The sequence below is a fragment of the Equus asinus genome, chromosome 4 (assembly GCF_041296235.1).
Source record: "Equus asinus isolate D_3611 breed Donkey chromosome 4, EquAss-T2T_v2, whole genome shotgun sequence".
Lineage (NCBI taxonomy): Eukaryota > Metazoa > Chordata > Mammalia > Perissodactyla > Equidae > Equus > Equus asinus.
Window position 1 is genome coordinate 18,136,054 of NC_091793.1, and position 17,075 is coordinate 18,153,128.

At 58.3% G+C, this 17,075-nt stretch overlaps 1 protein-coding gene across 5 annotated transcripts in view; it reads left to right on the plus strand.

Annotated features, from left to right (window-relative positions):
- The window catches only part of SULT4A1 (sulfotransferase family 4A member 1), a 34,676-nt gene extending 18,302 nt beyond the window's left edge, over positions 1-16,374 (plus strand). Inside the window, exons 2-9 of one of the 5 annotated variants that reach the window (XR_006532938.2) lie at positions 1,789-1,919; positions 3,277-3,357; positions 3,963-4,089; positions 8,810-8,904; positions 13,309-13,447; positions 14,143-14,214; positions 14,331-14,464; positions 15,891-16,374. Coding sequence is in view for 1 of the 5 variants with exons in the window: in XM_044778158.2 (XP_044634093.1) it covers positions 1,789-1,919; positions 3,277-3,357; positions 3,963-4,089; positions 8,810-8,904; positions 13,309-13,447; positions 15,891-16,003 (686 nt within the window). In the remaining 4 variants the exon portion in view is untranslated. Of the gene's footprint in view, positions 1-1,788; positions 1,920-3,276; positions 3,358-3,962; positions 4,090-8,809; positions 8,905-13,308; positions 13,448-14,142; positions 14,215-14,330; positions 14,465-15,428; positions 15,737-15,890 lie in introns of those variants that run through there. The other 4 variants (XR_011502556.1, XR_006532940.2, XR_011502557.1 and 1 more) reach the window with 4 other exon arrangements.
- Positions 16,375-17,075: the final 701 nt, after the last annotated feature.

Genomic DNA, 17,075 nt, shown 5'->3' on the forward strand with positions numbered 1-17,075 from the left:
CGGTCGGGTGTCCTGCCTGCGCCTGGGGTGCCCGCTCGGGCTCTGCGCTCGTGGCCAGTGTGCGGTCGGCCCTCCGTGTGGGACTCAGGCCCTGCTCCTCATTCCCACGGCAAACGCTGAGATGGCGGGGCACCTGCCGGCCAGGGTGCGGACTGGGCCGGCTGCCCCATCGGCATGGTCACTGCACGGGTGGCCAGTGTCTGGAGGAGGGTGCAGTGCCGTGAGAGAAGGCGAATCGCAAGGTGCTGAGGGCTCAGGGAAGGCCGGCTTTTGGTGGAGATGACGGGAAACTGCTGCGCACAGGCTGAGGCGGGGGGGCTGCCCAGCAGAGGGAAGACCCCAAGGGAGCCTCTGAGGAGGGGGAGCCCGCACCCCAGGGGGCTGGTGCAGAGAACTCAGAGGGCCTTGTGGGCAGTGGGACGGCCGGACTCTGATGTATGAGCAGTAGGAAACCGCGGAAGGGTTCAGGCCGGGGGCCATCCAGCCTGCGCCTGGAATGTGCCATTCATGAGGCCTGTTGGGGCTGTCCCCAAATCCAGGGTGGGGGGCCTGCCTGAGCCGCATTGCTGGGATAGCCGGTGGGGTGGTCTGTGAGGAGGGCAGTCAGTCAGCAGGTCTGCAGCCCTGTCGGAGGCTGTGGGCCTGCGAGCGCGCGAGGTGTCCTGGACACACGAGTGCTCTTGTCCCCTAGTGGGCCTCTCTCTGCCTTCGATGGTTTGGGTGTCCGGCTGGGCTGTCCCATGTCCTGTGCTTGACACGGGCACTGCCTCCATGCTGGCTGGATTTCCCCCGCAGTCTTCCTTGGGGGAGCAGGTTATGCTGACCACCGCACTGGGCAGACAGGCTGTTTTCCTTTCAATTGAATTATAACGCATATCCATACTTCCGTGTAACCTCCACTAGACCAAGACGAAGACGAATCGCGGTGCCCCAGAATCCTCCTCGTGTCCTCTGAGTTCGTAACCTTCCCCAGAAGAACCCGTGCTCGCCTCTGTCACCGTAGCTTAGTTTTGCCCGTTCTTGAACCGGATATAAATGGAAACATGGAAAATCCCGTAACAGCGTTTGCTGTCTGACTAATTTTGCTCAGCGTTACCTCTGTGGGTTTCGGCCACGTGCACAGCAGCAGTTCATGGCTTCCTCGCTGTCTGGGTTCCCCCGCTTGAGTGTCACAACTTTCTCATTCCACTGTTGACCCACATTTCCGTTATTTCCAGGGTTCGGCTGTTCTGAGTAAACTGCCAGGGTGGGGCTGGTCCTTGCTGGTGTTGTCTTGGGCGTATACCCAGGAGTGGATTCCTCGGATCACAGGGCATACTCAGGTTTAGCTTTAGTAGTTACCCAGTAGACATAGATTTCATTGTGAATAATTAACTGGCTGGTGAATCATTCCACTGGACCCTCATGGCTCCTGGGTAAATGAAAAGTTCAGCTTCTGGAAGCCTCAGGACTGAGAATCATCCGTTTATTACAATCCTTGCACCCCCTGGGGTGGCAGGTATGGCGAGTCCTGTTCTCTTCTCATGACAACCTTGAGAAACACCTCCTGCCCCTATTTAGTGCCAAGAAAAGAGGAACTCAGAGGCGGGCTCGGCCCTGGTCACCCGGAGAGGTGGGACTCAGGCCCAGGTCTTGCACCTCGGCCAGTGTTCTTCCTCTAGACTCAGGCACTCTTGGGACCCCGCTGTGGCCCTTCAGCCCCTCCTTGGGCACAGGCGCTGACCTGAGGGCAGGGCGGGCCCGTGGGCCTCCTCCGAGTGCCCCTCACCTCGGCTTCTCTCCCTCCAGGCACAAGCTTGCTGCAGGAGGTGGTCTACTTGGTGAGCCAGGGGGCCGACCCCGACGAGATCGGCTTGATGAACATCGACGAGCAGCTCCCTGTCTTGGAGTACCCGCAGCCGGGCCTGGACGTCATCAAGGTTCTCTCTGGGCAGGCGGCTCCCAGCCCTGGAACACCTCTGGGGCATTGCTGCGCTTGCAGCCTGAGTGACAGTTGTTCCTGTGGGCTCAGGGGGCCCTGTGGGTGGAGGGAGAGCACAGTGCCTGGTACTCCCAGGCAGCCAGGAGAGAGACTGACAGGCCTGAGCCTGTGACAGTGACCCTGAGTGGGATCAGCGGGTGACGTGGGTGACTTCAAGGTAGAAAGGAGGCAGGAGGGAGTAGGGGGTCCAGGAGTCGGGGGATGGGAGGTAGTGTAGGGGCCCTGCCACATCTCCCCTCCCGCCTCCCCACTGGGGCTCACCCTGTCTGTTGAGGGAGCTGGGTAGGATGTGTTTGCGTCTAATATTTGGTACCAAGAATGAAATGAGCATCTCCCCAGCATCCTGTCCATCCTGACCCCTCAGAGGCAGTTCCAGTTCTCTCTCCACCCCTCCCTTCTGCCACCTCTTTAGTTCAGGCCTCATTTCTTATGTGGACTGCCTGTTCATTCTCCCACTAGATGAGCATCTGAAATACAGCTCTGATTGGGCCCCCTCATGTCATTGCTCCCCAAATAAGGTCCACAGTCCTGTGTGAGCCGGTCTCTGGACCCCAACTCTCTTGTTGCACCTGGCCCCCTCATACCCCTGTGTATGGCCATGTAGATTCACCCTTCTTGGGCTTGCCCACTGGGTCCTTCAGTAGAGCTGCACTGGGCACCCACTGCGTGCTGCCTTGGCATTGGGGTACGGCCAAGAATGAAACTGATGTGATGTTACAGCCTCAGAGCTGTCATTCTAGGGAGGGAGACAGGAGAGGGGAGATAAGAAGTCATAGTGGTTAAGTGGTCAGCGCCAGACAGGGAGCAGAGTGGGAGCAGCCTTCTTGGTGGGGATGTCTGAGTAAGGCCCCGAAAGAGGAGAGGGCAGAGCTGGCCAAGGGAGGGGCCTGGCACGTTCTGGGAGCAGCAGGCAGGCTGCGTGCAGAGATGTCTGGGAATCCTGCAGCTCCCTCTGCACCAAGTGCCTCCTGCTTCCTCTCTTGCCCTTTAAGGACTGTCCCTGGGGCCGTTCCTGGCCACTCCAGGCCGGGTCAGTGGCTCCCCAGTCCTCTGAGCAGACCCCTGTGACCATTTAGTTTGACTGAGGCTGTGGGCGCCCCACAACAGGGACCGTGTCTCGCTCACGTCTGTCCCCAGGGTCCAGCCTGGAGGGTGGTCGTGTCTCAGGTGAGAGTGTCAGGTGCGGTGCTGGCCCTGACGCTGTCTGCCTGGGCGCCGTTCAAAAGGCCCTGGGACGAGACCAAAGTGAGCGGCCGTGCGTCCTCTGATCTCCTCTCCCTCTGACCCCGCTGCAGGAGCTGACGTCTCCCCGTCTCATCAAAAGCCACCTGCCCTACCGCTTCCTGCCCTCCGACCTCCACAACGGTGATTCCAAGGTAACCCGCCCCTCCGGGGCTGAGCTCCAGACAGGCAGAACCATGAGATGGTGGTCTGGCGCAGGCCCGAGTTCCCTGAGAGCCTCGGTGCCATGCGGCCCCATCAGAGGCCGTCTTCCAGCCTGTGCTGCCGGCCTGTTTCCATGTTTCTGATTTTGGCTTTTCCTACGTTGACCTTAGGCTCGACCTGTCTGAGCGCAGCCTCTTGTCCCTTCAATGCCGAGGACTCGCAGCCGCTTCAGTTTCTGATTTTCCTTGTTTTCTCAGTCGCGTTAGGTTTATGAGGCCCATAATGCTTTCACCAGTGTCAGGACTGTAATTTTTCTGTCTTTCACTTATTTTAAAGAAGTGCTGGAGGACAGAAACATCATAAAACTCAAGTGATGGTCCTAGCAGATGCCATCGCTTGGACAAGAGTGCGTCTGCCGGAACAGAGGATGGCGAGAGAGTGTGGGCCGTGGCGCTCGCGGGGCTGCCCCTGATGCTGGGAGCCGTGCCGGTTCACAGTGCAGGAGAGTGGGGTGGAGGTCACACACACCGCACGGGGCGGCCTGCCAGGGCCTAACCCCGTCCCGCTGTCCATCCCTCCCTCCTTCCTGCCACAGGTCATATACATGGCTCGGAACCCCAAGGACCTGGTGGTGTCCTATTACCAGTTCCACCGCTCCCTGCGGACCATGAGCTACCGAGGCACTTTCCAGGAGTTCTGCCGGAGGTTCATGAATGATAAACGTAAGTGTTTGCGTCTGCGCGGACGTTGCAGTAGTGACATTAGTGCTCGTCCAACGCCTGTGTGTGCTCGAGCTTTCTTCATGCTGCCCCCAGTTCTTACAATGACCATGACCACGCGGGTGGGGCCTGCTCTCCCGCATAGGCGAAGCAGCAGGGGCTGAGGGTCATCAGGAAGCTTGTCCGAGGTCGTAGCTAGGGCACGGCAGAGTGGCCGCCCAGCTGAGAAGCCCTCCTCTCTCCCACGTCGTCGGGGTCCTGAGAGGTTCCTCAGTTAAAAGCATCTTCCTGCCTGGATTCTGAACAGTGAAAACAGGGTCCCGACATCTCTGTCATTGGTGACAGTGGAGGCCGTGGGTTCGTGTGAGAGCCACATGGCCACTGGCTTGACTTAAGCATCGGGCAGGCTTGGCCCCCAGCCCCAGGCCAGTGTGATGGGGCGGGGTATGCTTTGGGGAGGGGGAAGGCAGTGCTGTGTGCTGGAGGCTCCTTCCCAGAGGAGAAGGGTGAATCGGGGCTGGGAGTGCCAGGGCCCTTCCGAGTCTCCCCTCCCTGGGGAGGAGCGGGCCGGTCACATTGCTGCCCTGGACTAGGAAGGAAGCTGTCCCCTTGGTGCGGTCAGCAGCTCCTCCCTGCCGTCCCGTTCCCCCTGCCTGAGGTGGCTCCCCCATTGCCAGCCATGGCAGAGAAGGTACCCATCTGGGACCGCAAGTGGCTGGTTTAGAGTTTGCACCCAGAAGAGCTTTGAAATGGGTCACATTCCTACTTCAGTTAAACCTGCACGAGACTCTTCCATACCCAAGGCTGAAAATACCATTCCTGTTTAATTTCCCAACTCCAGTAATAGCCTCGTTGCCTGCTTGCCCAACCCCGTCAGGGGTTCTGCAGTGAGGTTGTGTGACACTATTAGGATGAAGTGCACAATGGAAACCCCAGAATGCAGTGCCCCAGGTTCCAGTGGAACTCAGGGCAGCCGGACGAGGGCTGCCTCCCGAGCCTGGTGAAGACCAGGCCCTCATCAGTGCACGAAGCCCATGCTGCCCGCAGGGCCTCCCGTTCTGGAACCGCTCTCTCTTCCCTACCACTGAGTCTGCTTCAGCTGTGCCTGGGGAGGTGGGGCCCCAGGGTAGGAGGGGGGTGGGAGATGGCAGCAGCTGCACCCTCGGGCCCCTGGAGCCTGCTGAAGGCTCTCGGTCCAGCCTCCCTTCCCCCCAGCCTGCCCACCGTCTGGCTCAGGCCCTCGTGGTCTGCCAGGCGTTTGGAGAAAGCCACTCTCCAGGTTCCCAAAGCCGTGTGTTAAGTCCCAGCACGCGTTCCTGCCTCTATCGAAGCAGCCGCCCACGTGGGGACAGCGCCACCATAATGAGCAGGTGTCTGAGTTCAGACTGCCACGTGGTGTAGGGCTTGGACCTTCCTGCTCAGGCCAGAGCAGTGAAGTTATCCCAGAACAGACCTCCCCACGTTTTGAAGGTCACAGCACTGCCCAGCATGGAAGTTCAAGGCCACGCACGCCATGGTCTCCACGTGGGCATGTAGCTTTCCCACGTTCTCTTCACCCTCACTGTTCCCAGCCAGTCACCAAATCTTGGTTCTCGAAGGAGACTTCTTGCCTTCTGTCCGAGGTTGTGAAGAATTTGAAACTTAAGGTGCAGAAGGGGCAGTGAAATGCTGCGTTGACTAGTGGAGCAAGGTCAGAGGGGGCGTGGGGTGGCCTGAGCCCTCCAGGCAGCGCCCAGCCTGTGCGTGCAGGCCCAGGAGAAGCATGGGGGAGATACGCCGTGGGCAGGACCCCTCCTGGAGGGGCAGAGTGAGCTGTTCCTCTCCCCAGTGACCCTCTGGGGTCAGCGCGGTGATGGCCGTGTCCCCGAGTGCAGTGACCCCTCGTCCTCCCTAAAGCGGGGGTGTGCTTGGCTGTGGGTAAGGCCTGCCCTGTGTGTGTCCCCCTGGGTGCAGGAGAGAGCGGGATGTGCCGGGCTGGCTGTGGGCAGGTGCTGAGGCCCAGGTCGAGGGCCCAGCAGCCGGAACCTCTGCAGTGAGGAGAGCGAGGCCCAGGCGGGTCGGGGTTTGCCCAGCAGCAAGTCTCAAGGCTTTTTGGCTGAATCCTTGTTCTTTTTGCTCCGTTCCTTTCTGCCCATTTGTCGGTGTCGCAATCCAATGTACACGTCAGGATAGATGCGGAGAGGGCTGATGGCCACTCTGAGTGTATTATAACCAGCGTTTTAATATACACATAGCTTACAGCTGTTAAACATACACAGGTGTTCTGGATGAAGTAATTAGCGAATGCCAAGAATTCTTAGTGATTTCTCAAGGAGCCCTCCCTTGGCCTCTGTTTTGATATTATCATGTTATTGCTGTGTTTGTATATTTTATCTTGAAGCATGCAAGACCTCCTAGGCAACGGCCCCTCCTGCTCCCGATATCATGTCTCCATCTGTGCCCCCGGGCGACCGATGCCTGTCTTAGGTTGCCTCCCCCTGAAGGTCTTACCCGTCATTGGCTAACCGGCCTTCTCACCTCCGGGTCACAGTTTGTTGGCAAGCTTTTTCCAGTGATTTTTAACCCTTCCTGCATCAGGGGCAGCTACACCATTTACCCACTCCCTGTCCAGAGCCCCTGCTTCATCCCTTATAAAGGGCTGGCCAGGGCCTAGTTGGCCCCATGAGGGCCTTTTTGTTGTCAAGTGGTCCTCGTGGCCCACCCCTGAGCGGCCCTGACCTGACTGACACCTGGATCCCTTAGGACTCCTCATGGGGCCCTGGCGCCCAGGCTGCTGCCGTGCTGCCACCTGCTGGTGAGATGGCAGACTGACTAGGCTGGCCAGGTACCCTGGAGAACTGGATCCCCGTTTCTCCACTTCAGTCACACACTTGTCTGAGAGGTCATCAGCAGCTTGGGGGTGGAGGCTGCATTCTGTGCTTGAGGTGTGACTCTGGTAGGGTCAGTAGCAGTCCCCTGCCACTCCTGGGCCTCAGTGTACCTCGGCTGTGCAGGTAGGTCCTGTCACTGGCGGGCGCCCTGCCCTGACTCCCTCGGAGCCTGTGCTGGGTGCTGCCAGAGTGGAGGAAGCACGTGCTGCCCTGCAGGCCCCTGCCGAGGACTGTGCTCTCGGCGCTCACGGCACCCACGGTGCAGGTGCAGGCGGAGCCTCAGCAAGGTCCAGCCTCCTGCCCAGCTCACACAGCCGGTCAAGGACCAGAGAAGCCAGCTGCCTCCGTCCAGAGCCCTTGTCCTTTGCCGTTTCACTCTGCTGCCTCTGTCCCATCTGGTCTTGTCCCTGTGCTTCTGAACCTTGACGGCCCTCCCATTTCCCAGGCTGTTCAGGCCCCTCCCAGCCTCCCCTCTGCACTGCCCCCTCCCTGCGCTCCCTTCCCCTCCCCCCTTCCTTTCAGACCCCTCGCAGCCTCCCCTCTGCACTGCCCCCTCCCTGCGCTCCCTTCCCCTCCCCCTTCCTTTTAGACCCCTCGCAGCCTCCCCTCTGCACTGCCCCCTCCCTGCACTCCCTTCCCCTCCCCCTTCCTTTCAGACCCCTCGCAGCCTCCCCTCTGCACTGCCCCCTCCCTGCACTCCCTTCCCCTCCCCCCTTCCTTTCAGATCCCTTGCAGCCTCCCCTCTCCACTGCCTCCTCCCTGTGCTCCCTTCCCCTCCCCTCCTTCTTTTTCTTGCCTGCTTGACCCTCACTGATCCTTCAGGTCTTGTCCCAGTGTGGGAGGGGCCCTCCTGTTCCATGGTGCCCTCTCTGGGGCATTGGTCACACAATAGTTGGCCATACGGTATTGCCATTGCCCGTCCTTGTGTTGGTTTCCTGCCAGGACGGGAGCTCCTCGAACCCTAGAACATGCAGTGGCATTTGCAGGGCCTAGTTAGGTAGATGACTCATGGGTGAGGGAGGGTGCAGGCAGCATGGCCACCATTTGTGGCCGCCCCTCTTAGCTGGACGCGCTTCCCATTGCCCAGCGGGTCCAGGGTGTACCACATTCTGTGGCCAAGGCCTTGCTCTGTGCTAGGTGGAAGCCCCCTTGGAGACTCCCACAGGAACCCTCATGCTGATGGCGCCACAGTGTGAACGAGCGGTGAGAATCAATAGTCTTCATACAGAATGTCACAAAGCAGCCTAGCCACACTGATCAGTGTGTCACCCCCCGTGACCCCAGCCCCAAGCGCTGAGGAGCGTAGGAAATGCTCTCGGGCGTCAGGACGGGCGCACTGCCTCCCTGCAGCACTGGGATGTCCTGCTTCTACCTGGGGCTCTGCCTGGTGCCCTTTGCCTGGTGGGACCCCTTGCCCAGATCTGTCGTAGAGCCTCTGCACCCCGTCCCAGCCCTGCCAGCAGAACTGGCCCTGCATCCTGTTCCTCTGGGCATCCTCTTCCCAGTGACCAGGTGTTAAACAGAGAAGCTCGTGGGGGCCAGGTGCTGTCCACACCCCAGGGGAGCAGAAGCCCTCACACACGGTCAGGTCTTGAAGGCGTCCAGAAGGTAGGGGACAGGGAGGGCCTGAGGACTGTGGGCAGCAGAGACTGGAACAGAAAGCGAGGCGATGTGGGACCTCAGAAGGCTCATCTGTGGGGCTGCCCGTGAGCACGAGGTTGCTCTTTCCTTCCTGAGTCACGGCACTGGGCAGTAGGAGGGGAGCCTTCCGGAAGGCAGGGAGTGAGGCCACTCCATGCATGCGTGCTTCCTCCCCCGAGGCGCTGTCACTCACTGTCCCCTCGTCTCCACAGTGGGCTACGGCTCCTGGTTCGAGCACGTGCAGGAGTTCTGGGAGCACCGCATGGACTCGAATGTGCTTTTCCTCAAGTACGAAGACATGCATCGGGTGAGTGTGGCGGGATGTGCCCGAGGGCGCGCGGGGTCTGCTCACCCTGTGAACGCCGCAGGGGAGTAACCGCGGTGTCCAGCACGGCCCCTCCAAGGCCCTGGGCTTCAGGGACGAAAGTGGGACTCAGGAGTGGGCCACTGCTTTCCCTCTGGCCTGTGCTGGCCGCCCCGCCCCCAACCAGGTCCCTAGTTCTGCCTCAGCCCCCACCCCAGGGCAGCTTCTGAGTTGGTAACGGGGGCTTTAGAAAGCCCGGTTCATCGTTTTCCTGCCCTGACAGTAGGAGTGGAGCAAGAGCCAGACGCCCTGCTGCCACCCGGCCCTTCTCCCAGTGACCAGCTCGGGGCAAAGGGTGGAGACGGCAGCGTCCACATTTCTCTCCTGTCAGCCTGTCTGCTTTAGAGCAGCAGTTCTCAAACTGCTGACAGACCCTGTGGGTTTACCCGTGGATCGATTCATGTGACGAGCGCCTGGCACAGAGCATGGGAAGGAAGTGGGCGGTTGTGGAATGAGTGTGCCAGGCCAGGCGGTGACGATGGAGCAGTGAAGGAAGCAGGACCTCCTGTGCCCTCGAGAGCTCGTTGTCTGGAATGGGGGCCGACGTGTTGTATGTCATGTCGTCAGCAGTGTTGTCATCAACACTTTTACAGGCCTTGCTGTGTGCCAAGTCCTGTCTGAAGTTCTTCGTGTGTGTGTTAGCAGCTGATTCTAGAGCGGCGTCACCCTCTCTGCTGGGGCTGCCGTCTATGGAGGAGCATCCTCATGTTTCTCCTTTCTCACGAGAAGCGGAAGCCAGCCTTCCCCAACCCCTCCCTCTCCGCTTCTTCCCGTTCTCCGCCCGCTTTACTGTAGAACCCCTCAGAGTCGTCTCCACTCCTGCGCCCGCTCCAGCTGCTCTGTCAGGTCACCCGTGACCTCCGAGTTGCTCGGTCCAGCAGTCGCTGCTGGGTCTCAGCTCACGCAGCCTCCTGCCACCACGTGATGGGCCATCTGCCCCTTCCCCTGCTTTCTAGGACGCTGCACTGTCTTGCGTCCCCGCGTCCCTGGCTGCTCCTTTTCCTTGACAGCACACCTGGGCCTTAGCCTTCAGTCCTCGGCTCTCTTCTGTTTCCATCCACACCCCCTCCCCTGGTGACCTCATGCATTCTTTGGTCATTAAATACTCTCGAGACACAGAGCCCCCAGGCCAGACGTGGACCTCTCCAGACTGCATCTCCAGCAGCCCACCGCCCCTTTCTACTTAGACGTCTGGGAGAGGTTGCAAACTTAATGTGTCCAAGCCAACCTCTGGAGCTTCCCCCTCAGTTCATCCACACTTTGTCCCATCTGAGTTCATGGCAGCCAGCTGCATCCTTTGGGTCTGTCGCTCAGGCTGGGCTCTTGAATCATCCTTTACTTCTCTCTGCCTCTCACACCCTGTGTCCATTTTTAAATCCTGTTGGCTCTACCTTCAAAACCTCTCTCTTGTCTGACCATTTCTCCCCCGTTCTGCCCCCACCTCCCTCCTGAGTCGGCATCCTTTCTGGCCTGGATTATGACAGCAGATGCCCATGTGGCCCCTGCTTCCTCCCAGGCTGCCTACCCTGTTTTCTCGCACAGCAGCACAACTGATGATGCCAACACCAGTCAGATCGTGTCCCTTCCAGCCCCATGTCACTTTGGGTGGATGCCTGTCCTCTGCTTCATTGCACACCTACAGGAGAATTCTAGGTGGATTAAAGACTTTAATTTTTATGTGTATATATCTATGTAACCACCACCCAGATAAGATCCAGAACATTCTAGCTTCTTCCAGTTAACACCCCCACTTTCTGGAAGTAACCACTCTTCTGACCTCTGTCGCTGTAGATTAGTTCTGCTTGTTTGTGAACCTCCTGTGAATGGAGTCACACGGCATGTACTTGGGGTCTGTGAGACTCATCCATGCCCTGTGTAGCAGAGGTTGGTTCTTTTTCCTTTCCGTGTAGTATTCCACTGCAGCAGGAATGTGCCACCACTTATCCATCCAGTGTGGCTGGGCATTTGCGTTGTTTCCATTTTGAGGTGGTCAGGATAAAGGGCCGTGAACAGTCCTGTGTCTCAGTGGGCTTAATTCTTTCTTTTGTTGGGTGTATGCTGGGTCGCTGGTACGGCGGCCCCGCTGTTAGGGTAGTGCCTGCCTGTACACAGCAGTGCACATGTGCAGGAGGAGGAGCCCTCACCATCCTGCCGTGCACCTACAGGGGCTGGGCTGGCGGCAGGCTCTCCCCGGAGCTTCGCTGACTCCTCGATGAGTCACTTAGAGCCTTTGATTTCAGCTTTGACCCACGAGGGAGCGGGATGCAAAGTCTACAGGAACTTTAAAGCCGGCACACTGCTCCTGCCTGGCTGCTCCAGCCTCCGCGCCAGGCGCTTAGAGGCACATGTCCGTTCTCAGCCTGAGCAGCTCGGGGAAGGGCTGGACGGGGCTCCCCTCGAAGTGAGGACGCCAGCCCTGCCCGCCTGTCTCGGCCTCAACTTGCTGTCCTGCCTAGCCTGTCCGAGTGACTGAATGGCATTCCTGCGAGGGTCAAGGTGTTAGCTTCTAATCAGCAGTCGTTTATATGCTTTTTTTCAGAAACCTCAGTAATGGCCAAGGATGTCTTTCATAGAGATTAAGTGACTACACGTCGCATTTTTAGGAATTCACATTGTTTATTCACATTTTACCCCAGAAAACTAGTCCTGAGTGAAGGTCACTGGTCTCCAGGCGTGTGGAGCGGGCCTGGCGTGTGCTCGCTCGGTGTCTGACGTTAACAGTCAGCACTGGTGCCTTCATTGCCTGGCATGGCCACCCAGGGCGGTCCCACCCCCACCCGCCTTCTCACCCCCTCTGGGCTCCCCAGCGTGTGGCCCCGCGAGTCCTGCCGCAGCCCTTCGGGGTGTTCTCCCCAGCTGCAGGGGAAGAGCCCTGAGTGCGGCCGCCTGGCTGTGCTGGGAGGCCTGGGCACGCTGGCTCTGTGCCATGGCCCACGCAGGCTGGTGCTGCGGCCCCGAGTTCACAGATTGTGGGTGGAGCTCCGGGGGGTCAGGCAAGGCGTCCGGAGCTAGTCTGTAGCCTGGCCGCCGCGCTTGCAGAGCTGACTTGCAGAGCTGGGTTTCACAGCTGTGAAACCGACCTGTGGCGTGTGGCTGGGTGCACACTGGCAAGTGTGCCTTCCTCCCCAAGGTGGACATTATACCAGTGACACGGTCCCAGCGAGGGTTCTGTTGGCCACTCCAGCAGTCTGTGTCGGCAGTCCACTGCAGCCCTCTCTTCTCGTGTCCCCTCCGAGGGCCAGCTGTCTTTCATCTCTCGGTGTTTTTTTCTCTTAAATAGAAATGCCGAGTGGCAGGGCCATGAGAGGAGCTCTCGTTACTCTTCTGTTCGTTCTGACATCTCTCGGGCACCCGGTCCTGGCCAAGTCCTGTGCACGGGACTCCCTGCCCCGGGAGCCCCTAACGGGGGGACAGCTGGGAAGGCAGCACGCAGAGCCGAGGGGTGATTACCGGGGGAGTCCAGAGAGGGGCTGACACTTAAACCAGCTCTCACAGGAAACTTCTCTAAGGTTGAGTGAACCAAAGGAGTTGGGCAGGTTTCTTTACCACAGGACTTCCAGAGGCTTGCGTTTGCTCACTTGCTTTATAAAGCTGCAAGGAGGAGACAGCCTCCAGCATCCTCCTAATGTCTGACCCTGACACTGCCCGTGTTTGGGGACTGCCTCGTGACAGCTCAGGGTTCTTGGCAGAGCATTTGGGCTTACACAGATTGAGAATATGAGGTGCCCTCATATTTCCCAGGGAGGGTGTGGCGGCAGGAGGGGCTATGCATGGTGAGCAGGTGTGCATGGTCCTCTCCTGAGGCTGTCACGAATGGAGTGATAGGGCCCAGAGTTGGCTGTGTGTCCCCCTGGCCACGTGTAACTGAGTCTTGCTTCAGATCACGTCAGCTCCTCCTGCCAGTGAGGCGGGCGCAGCCCTGGGGCCTCTCGGGGTCACCAGGGGCCTCCTTGCTCCCCCAGGTGCCAGTCCATATTCCAGCCAAGGTGTGGAAAGAAGGGGAAGAAGAGAGCAAGCTGGGTCTTGCTCCTGGCACAGTTCCAAAGTGAATGTTTCCTTCTTGGTGCTGGTTTAAAGTGACCACAACTATATCAAGAACTTACGTCTGCTTCTGGCTTCCCCAGAGGACCTGGGTTTGAGTTCCAGATCTGCCACTTGAATGCTGAGTGCCCTTGGGCACTCTCCTAACCTCTGGGTTTTATTTCCAGACAGGGCCAGTGTCAGGCTTGCCTTGAGGTCTGAGTATGGCATTGTACACACAGCACCCTGTGGTGTCCAGGCCAAAGTCATCAGCCAGTAAAGGCGCCAGCTGTGACGGGCTCGCCTGTTCTCTTTCTTGTCTTTCAGGACCTGGTGACGATGGTGGAGCAGCTGGCCAGGTTCCTCGGGGTGTCCTGCGACAAGGCCCAGCTGGAGTCCCTGATCGAGCACTGCCACCAGCTGGTGGACCAGTGCTGCAACGCCGAGGCTCTGCCTGTGGGCCGGGGTATGCGCCCCTGGCCACCTCCCTTTGCCTCTGCCCAGGGACCCGGGGCCCCCGTTCCTCTCCCTGCAGTGTCTGTTGTCCCCTAGTCTGTGTTCCACTGCCCTGTGTCTTGTTTCTCCAGAGCCCTCTGCTCTGCGAGGGGCACAGAGGTCTTCTGGAGGCTGGTGCCTGTGTGGAGCAGTGGCGTGCCCTCCCCCCGGTATTGGCACTGTAACCATGCAGATGGGGGATTGTGGAGAGCTCAGGCATTGAAAGCCCCTGACCCCCAGGGTGGTGGCTGTGGCCTTATAAGCCACCCTCTTGTAAGTGTGAACTTCCTGTGACGCTTGGTGCTCTAGACCTGAAGTTGGTTCCCTGCTGTGTGGATTTGGAGCTTCCCCAGGTGATGAGAATGTTCCAGGGGAGGCCCAGAGCCGAAGGATCCTGCAGCAGATCTCAGATACAGGGGAGACTCCCGGGTGGGCTAGGGCAGCTGGGCTGCGTCCTGGGTGCCTCAGGTCAGTCCTCTGAGCTCCTCCAGCTTTCTGTTCTTCCCCTGAAAAGGGCTGAAAGTCAAGTGGAAGGTGCCTTCCTGTGAAGGCAAAGCAGTCGACTCTTCTAGGAGGAAGATAGCTGAACCCAAAGTACCTTGTGATTTAATTTCCTGGCTGCATCTTCACAATGTTTCTTATTTAAATTTATTTGCTCCTTTTCAGTTTTGTTTTCTCTGTCTTTTGTTGTCCTCGGATGTGAGCTTCTCCCCGACACCCCTGCGGTTCGTTTGTGTGGTAAGGGGCGTCCTGAGCGTCCTGCGGTAGCGCCGTGGGCTCCTTCTGACGTGTCTGCTTTATCATTGTTTCTCTTGGTTTCGCTTCATTTCAGTTTCGGTTTTGTTTTCTTTTAGCACATTGCCTCTTTGCTCAGAAGACCTCCTTGCGTTGGTGAGGATGCAGGGGCTTGAGTAGCCAGCTGCATTGCTTAAATTTGATTCATGTCCCAGCATAAATTGCACTGTCTTGATTCCAAATCCTAAACCAGGTGGGTGACTCCTTTGATGAGCTCTCAGCTGTCTCAGCTGAGAAAAATAATCATGAAAAAATATATTTATAGTGTGCTTGGTCTAGAAGCTTCTAATTTTGTCCCTTAAGTATCATTAGAGGGTAGCAAGAACAATTCTCCTTGTTTTTTTTTCTCTCCAACACTGACATATAATTTTTCATTACCAAAGAGGAAATCCTTGCGCTGGGTGTATCAGCGCAGCACTCGCAGGGTGGTAATTTTATACCTGAGGTCCTGCCAGGACAAGGACGACTGTTACTAACGGAGCAGTGAAGGGTGTTTGCTGGAGACGGTCGGAGCTCTGGTCACAGAGATGCTGACGGTGAAAAGAATCCTAAATGAGCATTTCAGCGCCCCAGGTGGTTCCTGAAAACCTCGGGCAGCCCTCAGGGGGACGTGTTCACAGCTCCCTCAGGGGGACGTGTTCACAGCTCCCACAGGTGGGAGAGCAGAAGCCTGCTGCTGCCTCTTCATGGTCGCCACTTGTGTTTGACCAGACTGGCTGAAGGTTTTGTAGTTAACGAGGAAAGAGGGCTCAGTGGCTTTTGGGGTCATTTTGAGCGCCCTCTTTTTCCCTGAGCCTTCGTAAGTGAACGGTGGACCTGTGCCTGCACATTAGCCTGCAGGCTCCGTGCTCCTTCACTTCTGCCAGGAAGGGTCTCGTTTTCTGACCAAGCCTCCCTGTGCTGTCACTGTGCCAGCAGCGGGGATCACCCGTGACTTGCGTCGGTGTGCAGTCCCGGAGTCCTGCCACGGCCACGTTGGGCATCTGGTCGTGAAGGCTCCTTTACACCGTGACCATTTTATTCCCTTTAACTTTCTCCCCATGTTGCATGGGCAGGCTTCCCGAAATCTTCGCCCTTGACCTGCTCAGGAGGCTTCCTACTCGCCATAAAATGTTCTGCCTTTTTGGCTGATTTTTTTTCCTTTTTGAATTCTCCAGAAGCAAATGCCGCCTTGGTGGAGCTGTTGCGCTGTGAGTGAGTGGTGGTGTCCCAGAGGACCCAGATCCACATGATGCTCAGAGCCATAGACCCGTTGCCCAGACGCTGTCTGTCCTCCGGGCCTGTGAGCCACCCGCTGTGTGCCTTGTGCTGGGGACTCAGCCGTGCCCCAGAGTTTGTCCCGCGTGGGACAAGGGGTGAAGGCCCTCCTCGCGGCCTCAGCTCTGTGCATTCGTGGTGCTGGCCTCACCACGCAGGAAAGGGCATGAGGACAGCTCGACTCAGGAAGCGGGTTCAGCTCGTCTAGGTCAGATGGCCTGTCCTGCCCCCGTAGGCAAAGTTCACAGGGGTCCAGGAATAGATCTAGAACCTCCCAGATCCATTTCCCAAGCTCCCTTTGGTTCCGTAGGTGGCCTGGCAGCAAGTGAAGGCAGCACATTGTGCTCTTGTCTGTGTTTCAGGAAGAGTGGGGCTGTGGAAGGACATCTTCACCGTCTCCATGAACGAGAAGTTTGACCTGGTGTATAAACAGAAGATGGGGAAGTGCGACCTCATGTTTGACTTCTATTTATAATGACGCCAACAGCGAACCTGCATGCTCAGTACCCGCCACTCCACCAGCGCACGTCCTGTAGGCACTCATCTCTCACGCGCGGGACAAACTCTGGAAGCCGTCCGTGTAAGACCCGGGGGAGGGGGGACCCGGAGGAGCTGGAGGAAGGGGGATGGTTTCCTTTCCAGAGCAGCTGTCCCGGCTCTGGGATTTGACGTCTCTCCGTGTCTGGTTACAAACATGATAAAGATTGAGTCCTGACGGCCTGTACCATAGTCTAGAGTCTGTGACATCTGCGGCTAGAGTGTCTGCTTGTACTCCCCCACATTAGTCACTGTATTTTATAGAGCTTTTCACTGGAAATCTAAATAAATGTCAGTAAACCAAATAAATGTTCATTTCCGAGGGGACTCAGGAGCGAGCCACGCCCGACTGGTAGAAAGATCTCAGGGTTGACTCTTTACTTTTCTATCTTTATTCTGAGAGGCACAGCCATGCCCGGCTCACCTGGTTCTGAGATGCAGGTGAGGACAGAGGAGGGGCTCAGGTGTGGGAGGAACTCATTCCTTCCCCTGGGGCTCAGTTTTCTGCCCTCCCGGAAATCCAGCAGAAGCTGGCCACCGGGGCATTCCCACAAGGAGGCCCCACTGCTGGAGGCTTCCCGCGGGCGGCTCCAAAGGCCCAACACAGAGGAGCCTGTGCAACATTCCACGAGGGAACCGGCCGGGCGAGGCCAGCAGCCGGGAGTTGGCCACGGCCACCGAGAACCCGCCACAGAGACACTGAATACTCGGAGTCGGAGTCTTACTCCACGGCCTTGCCTTTGTTCCCTGAAGCAGACGGCTGCTCGTGCCGGCGAGCTGGCGAGTAAATTTCTAGGATTCCTGGGTCTGTAGCTGTCGTCGAGTGGTCTGCTGTACCCGAGGCGCTCAGCTGTGGGAGAAGGATCAGCAAGCTGGACGCCCTGTGTCCCTCAGGCTGGCTGGCAGGCTCGCCCCGTCGCTGTCCACCCTGTCCCTCAGTCCCTCAGTGTGTCTGAGGGAGGAGGTGGTGTCTTTGTTGCCTTGCCGCTGCCTTCGTTTTCTGGCCCATG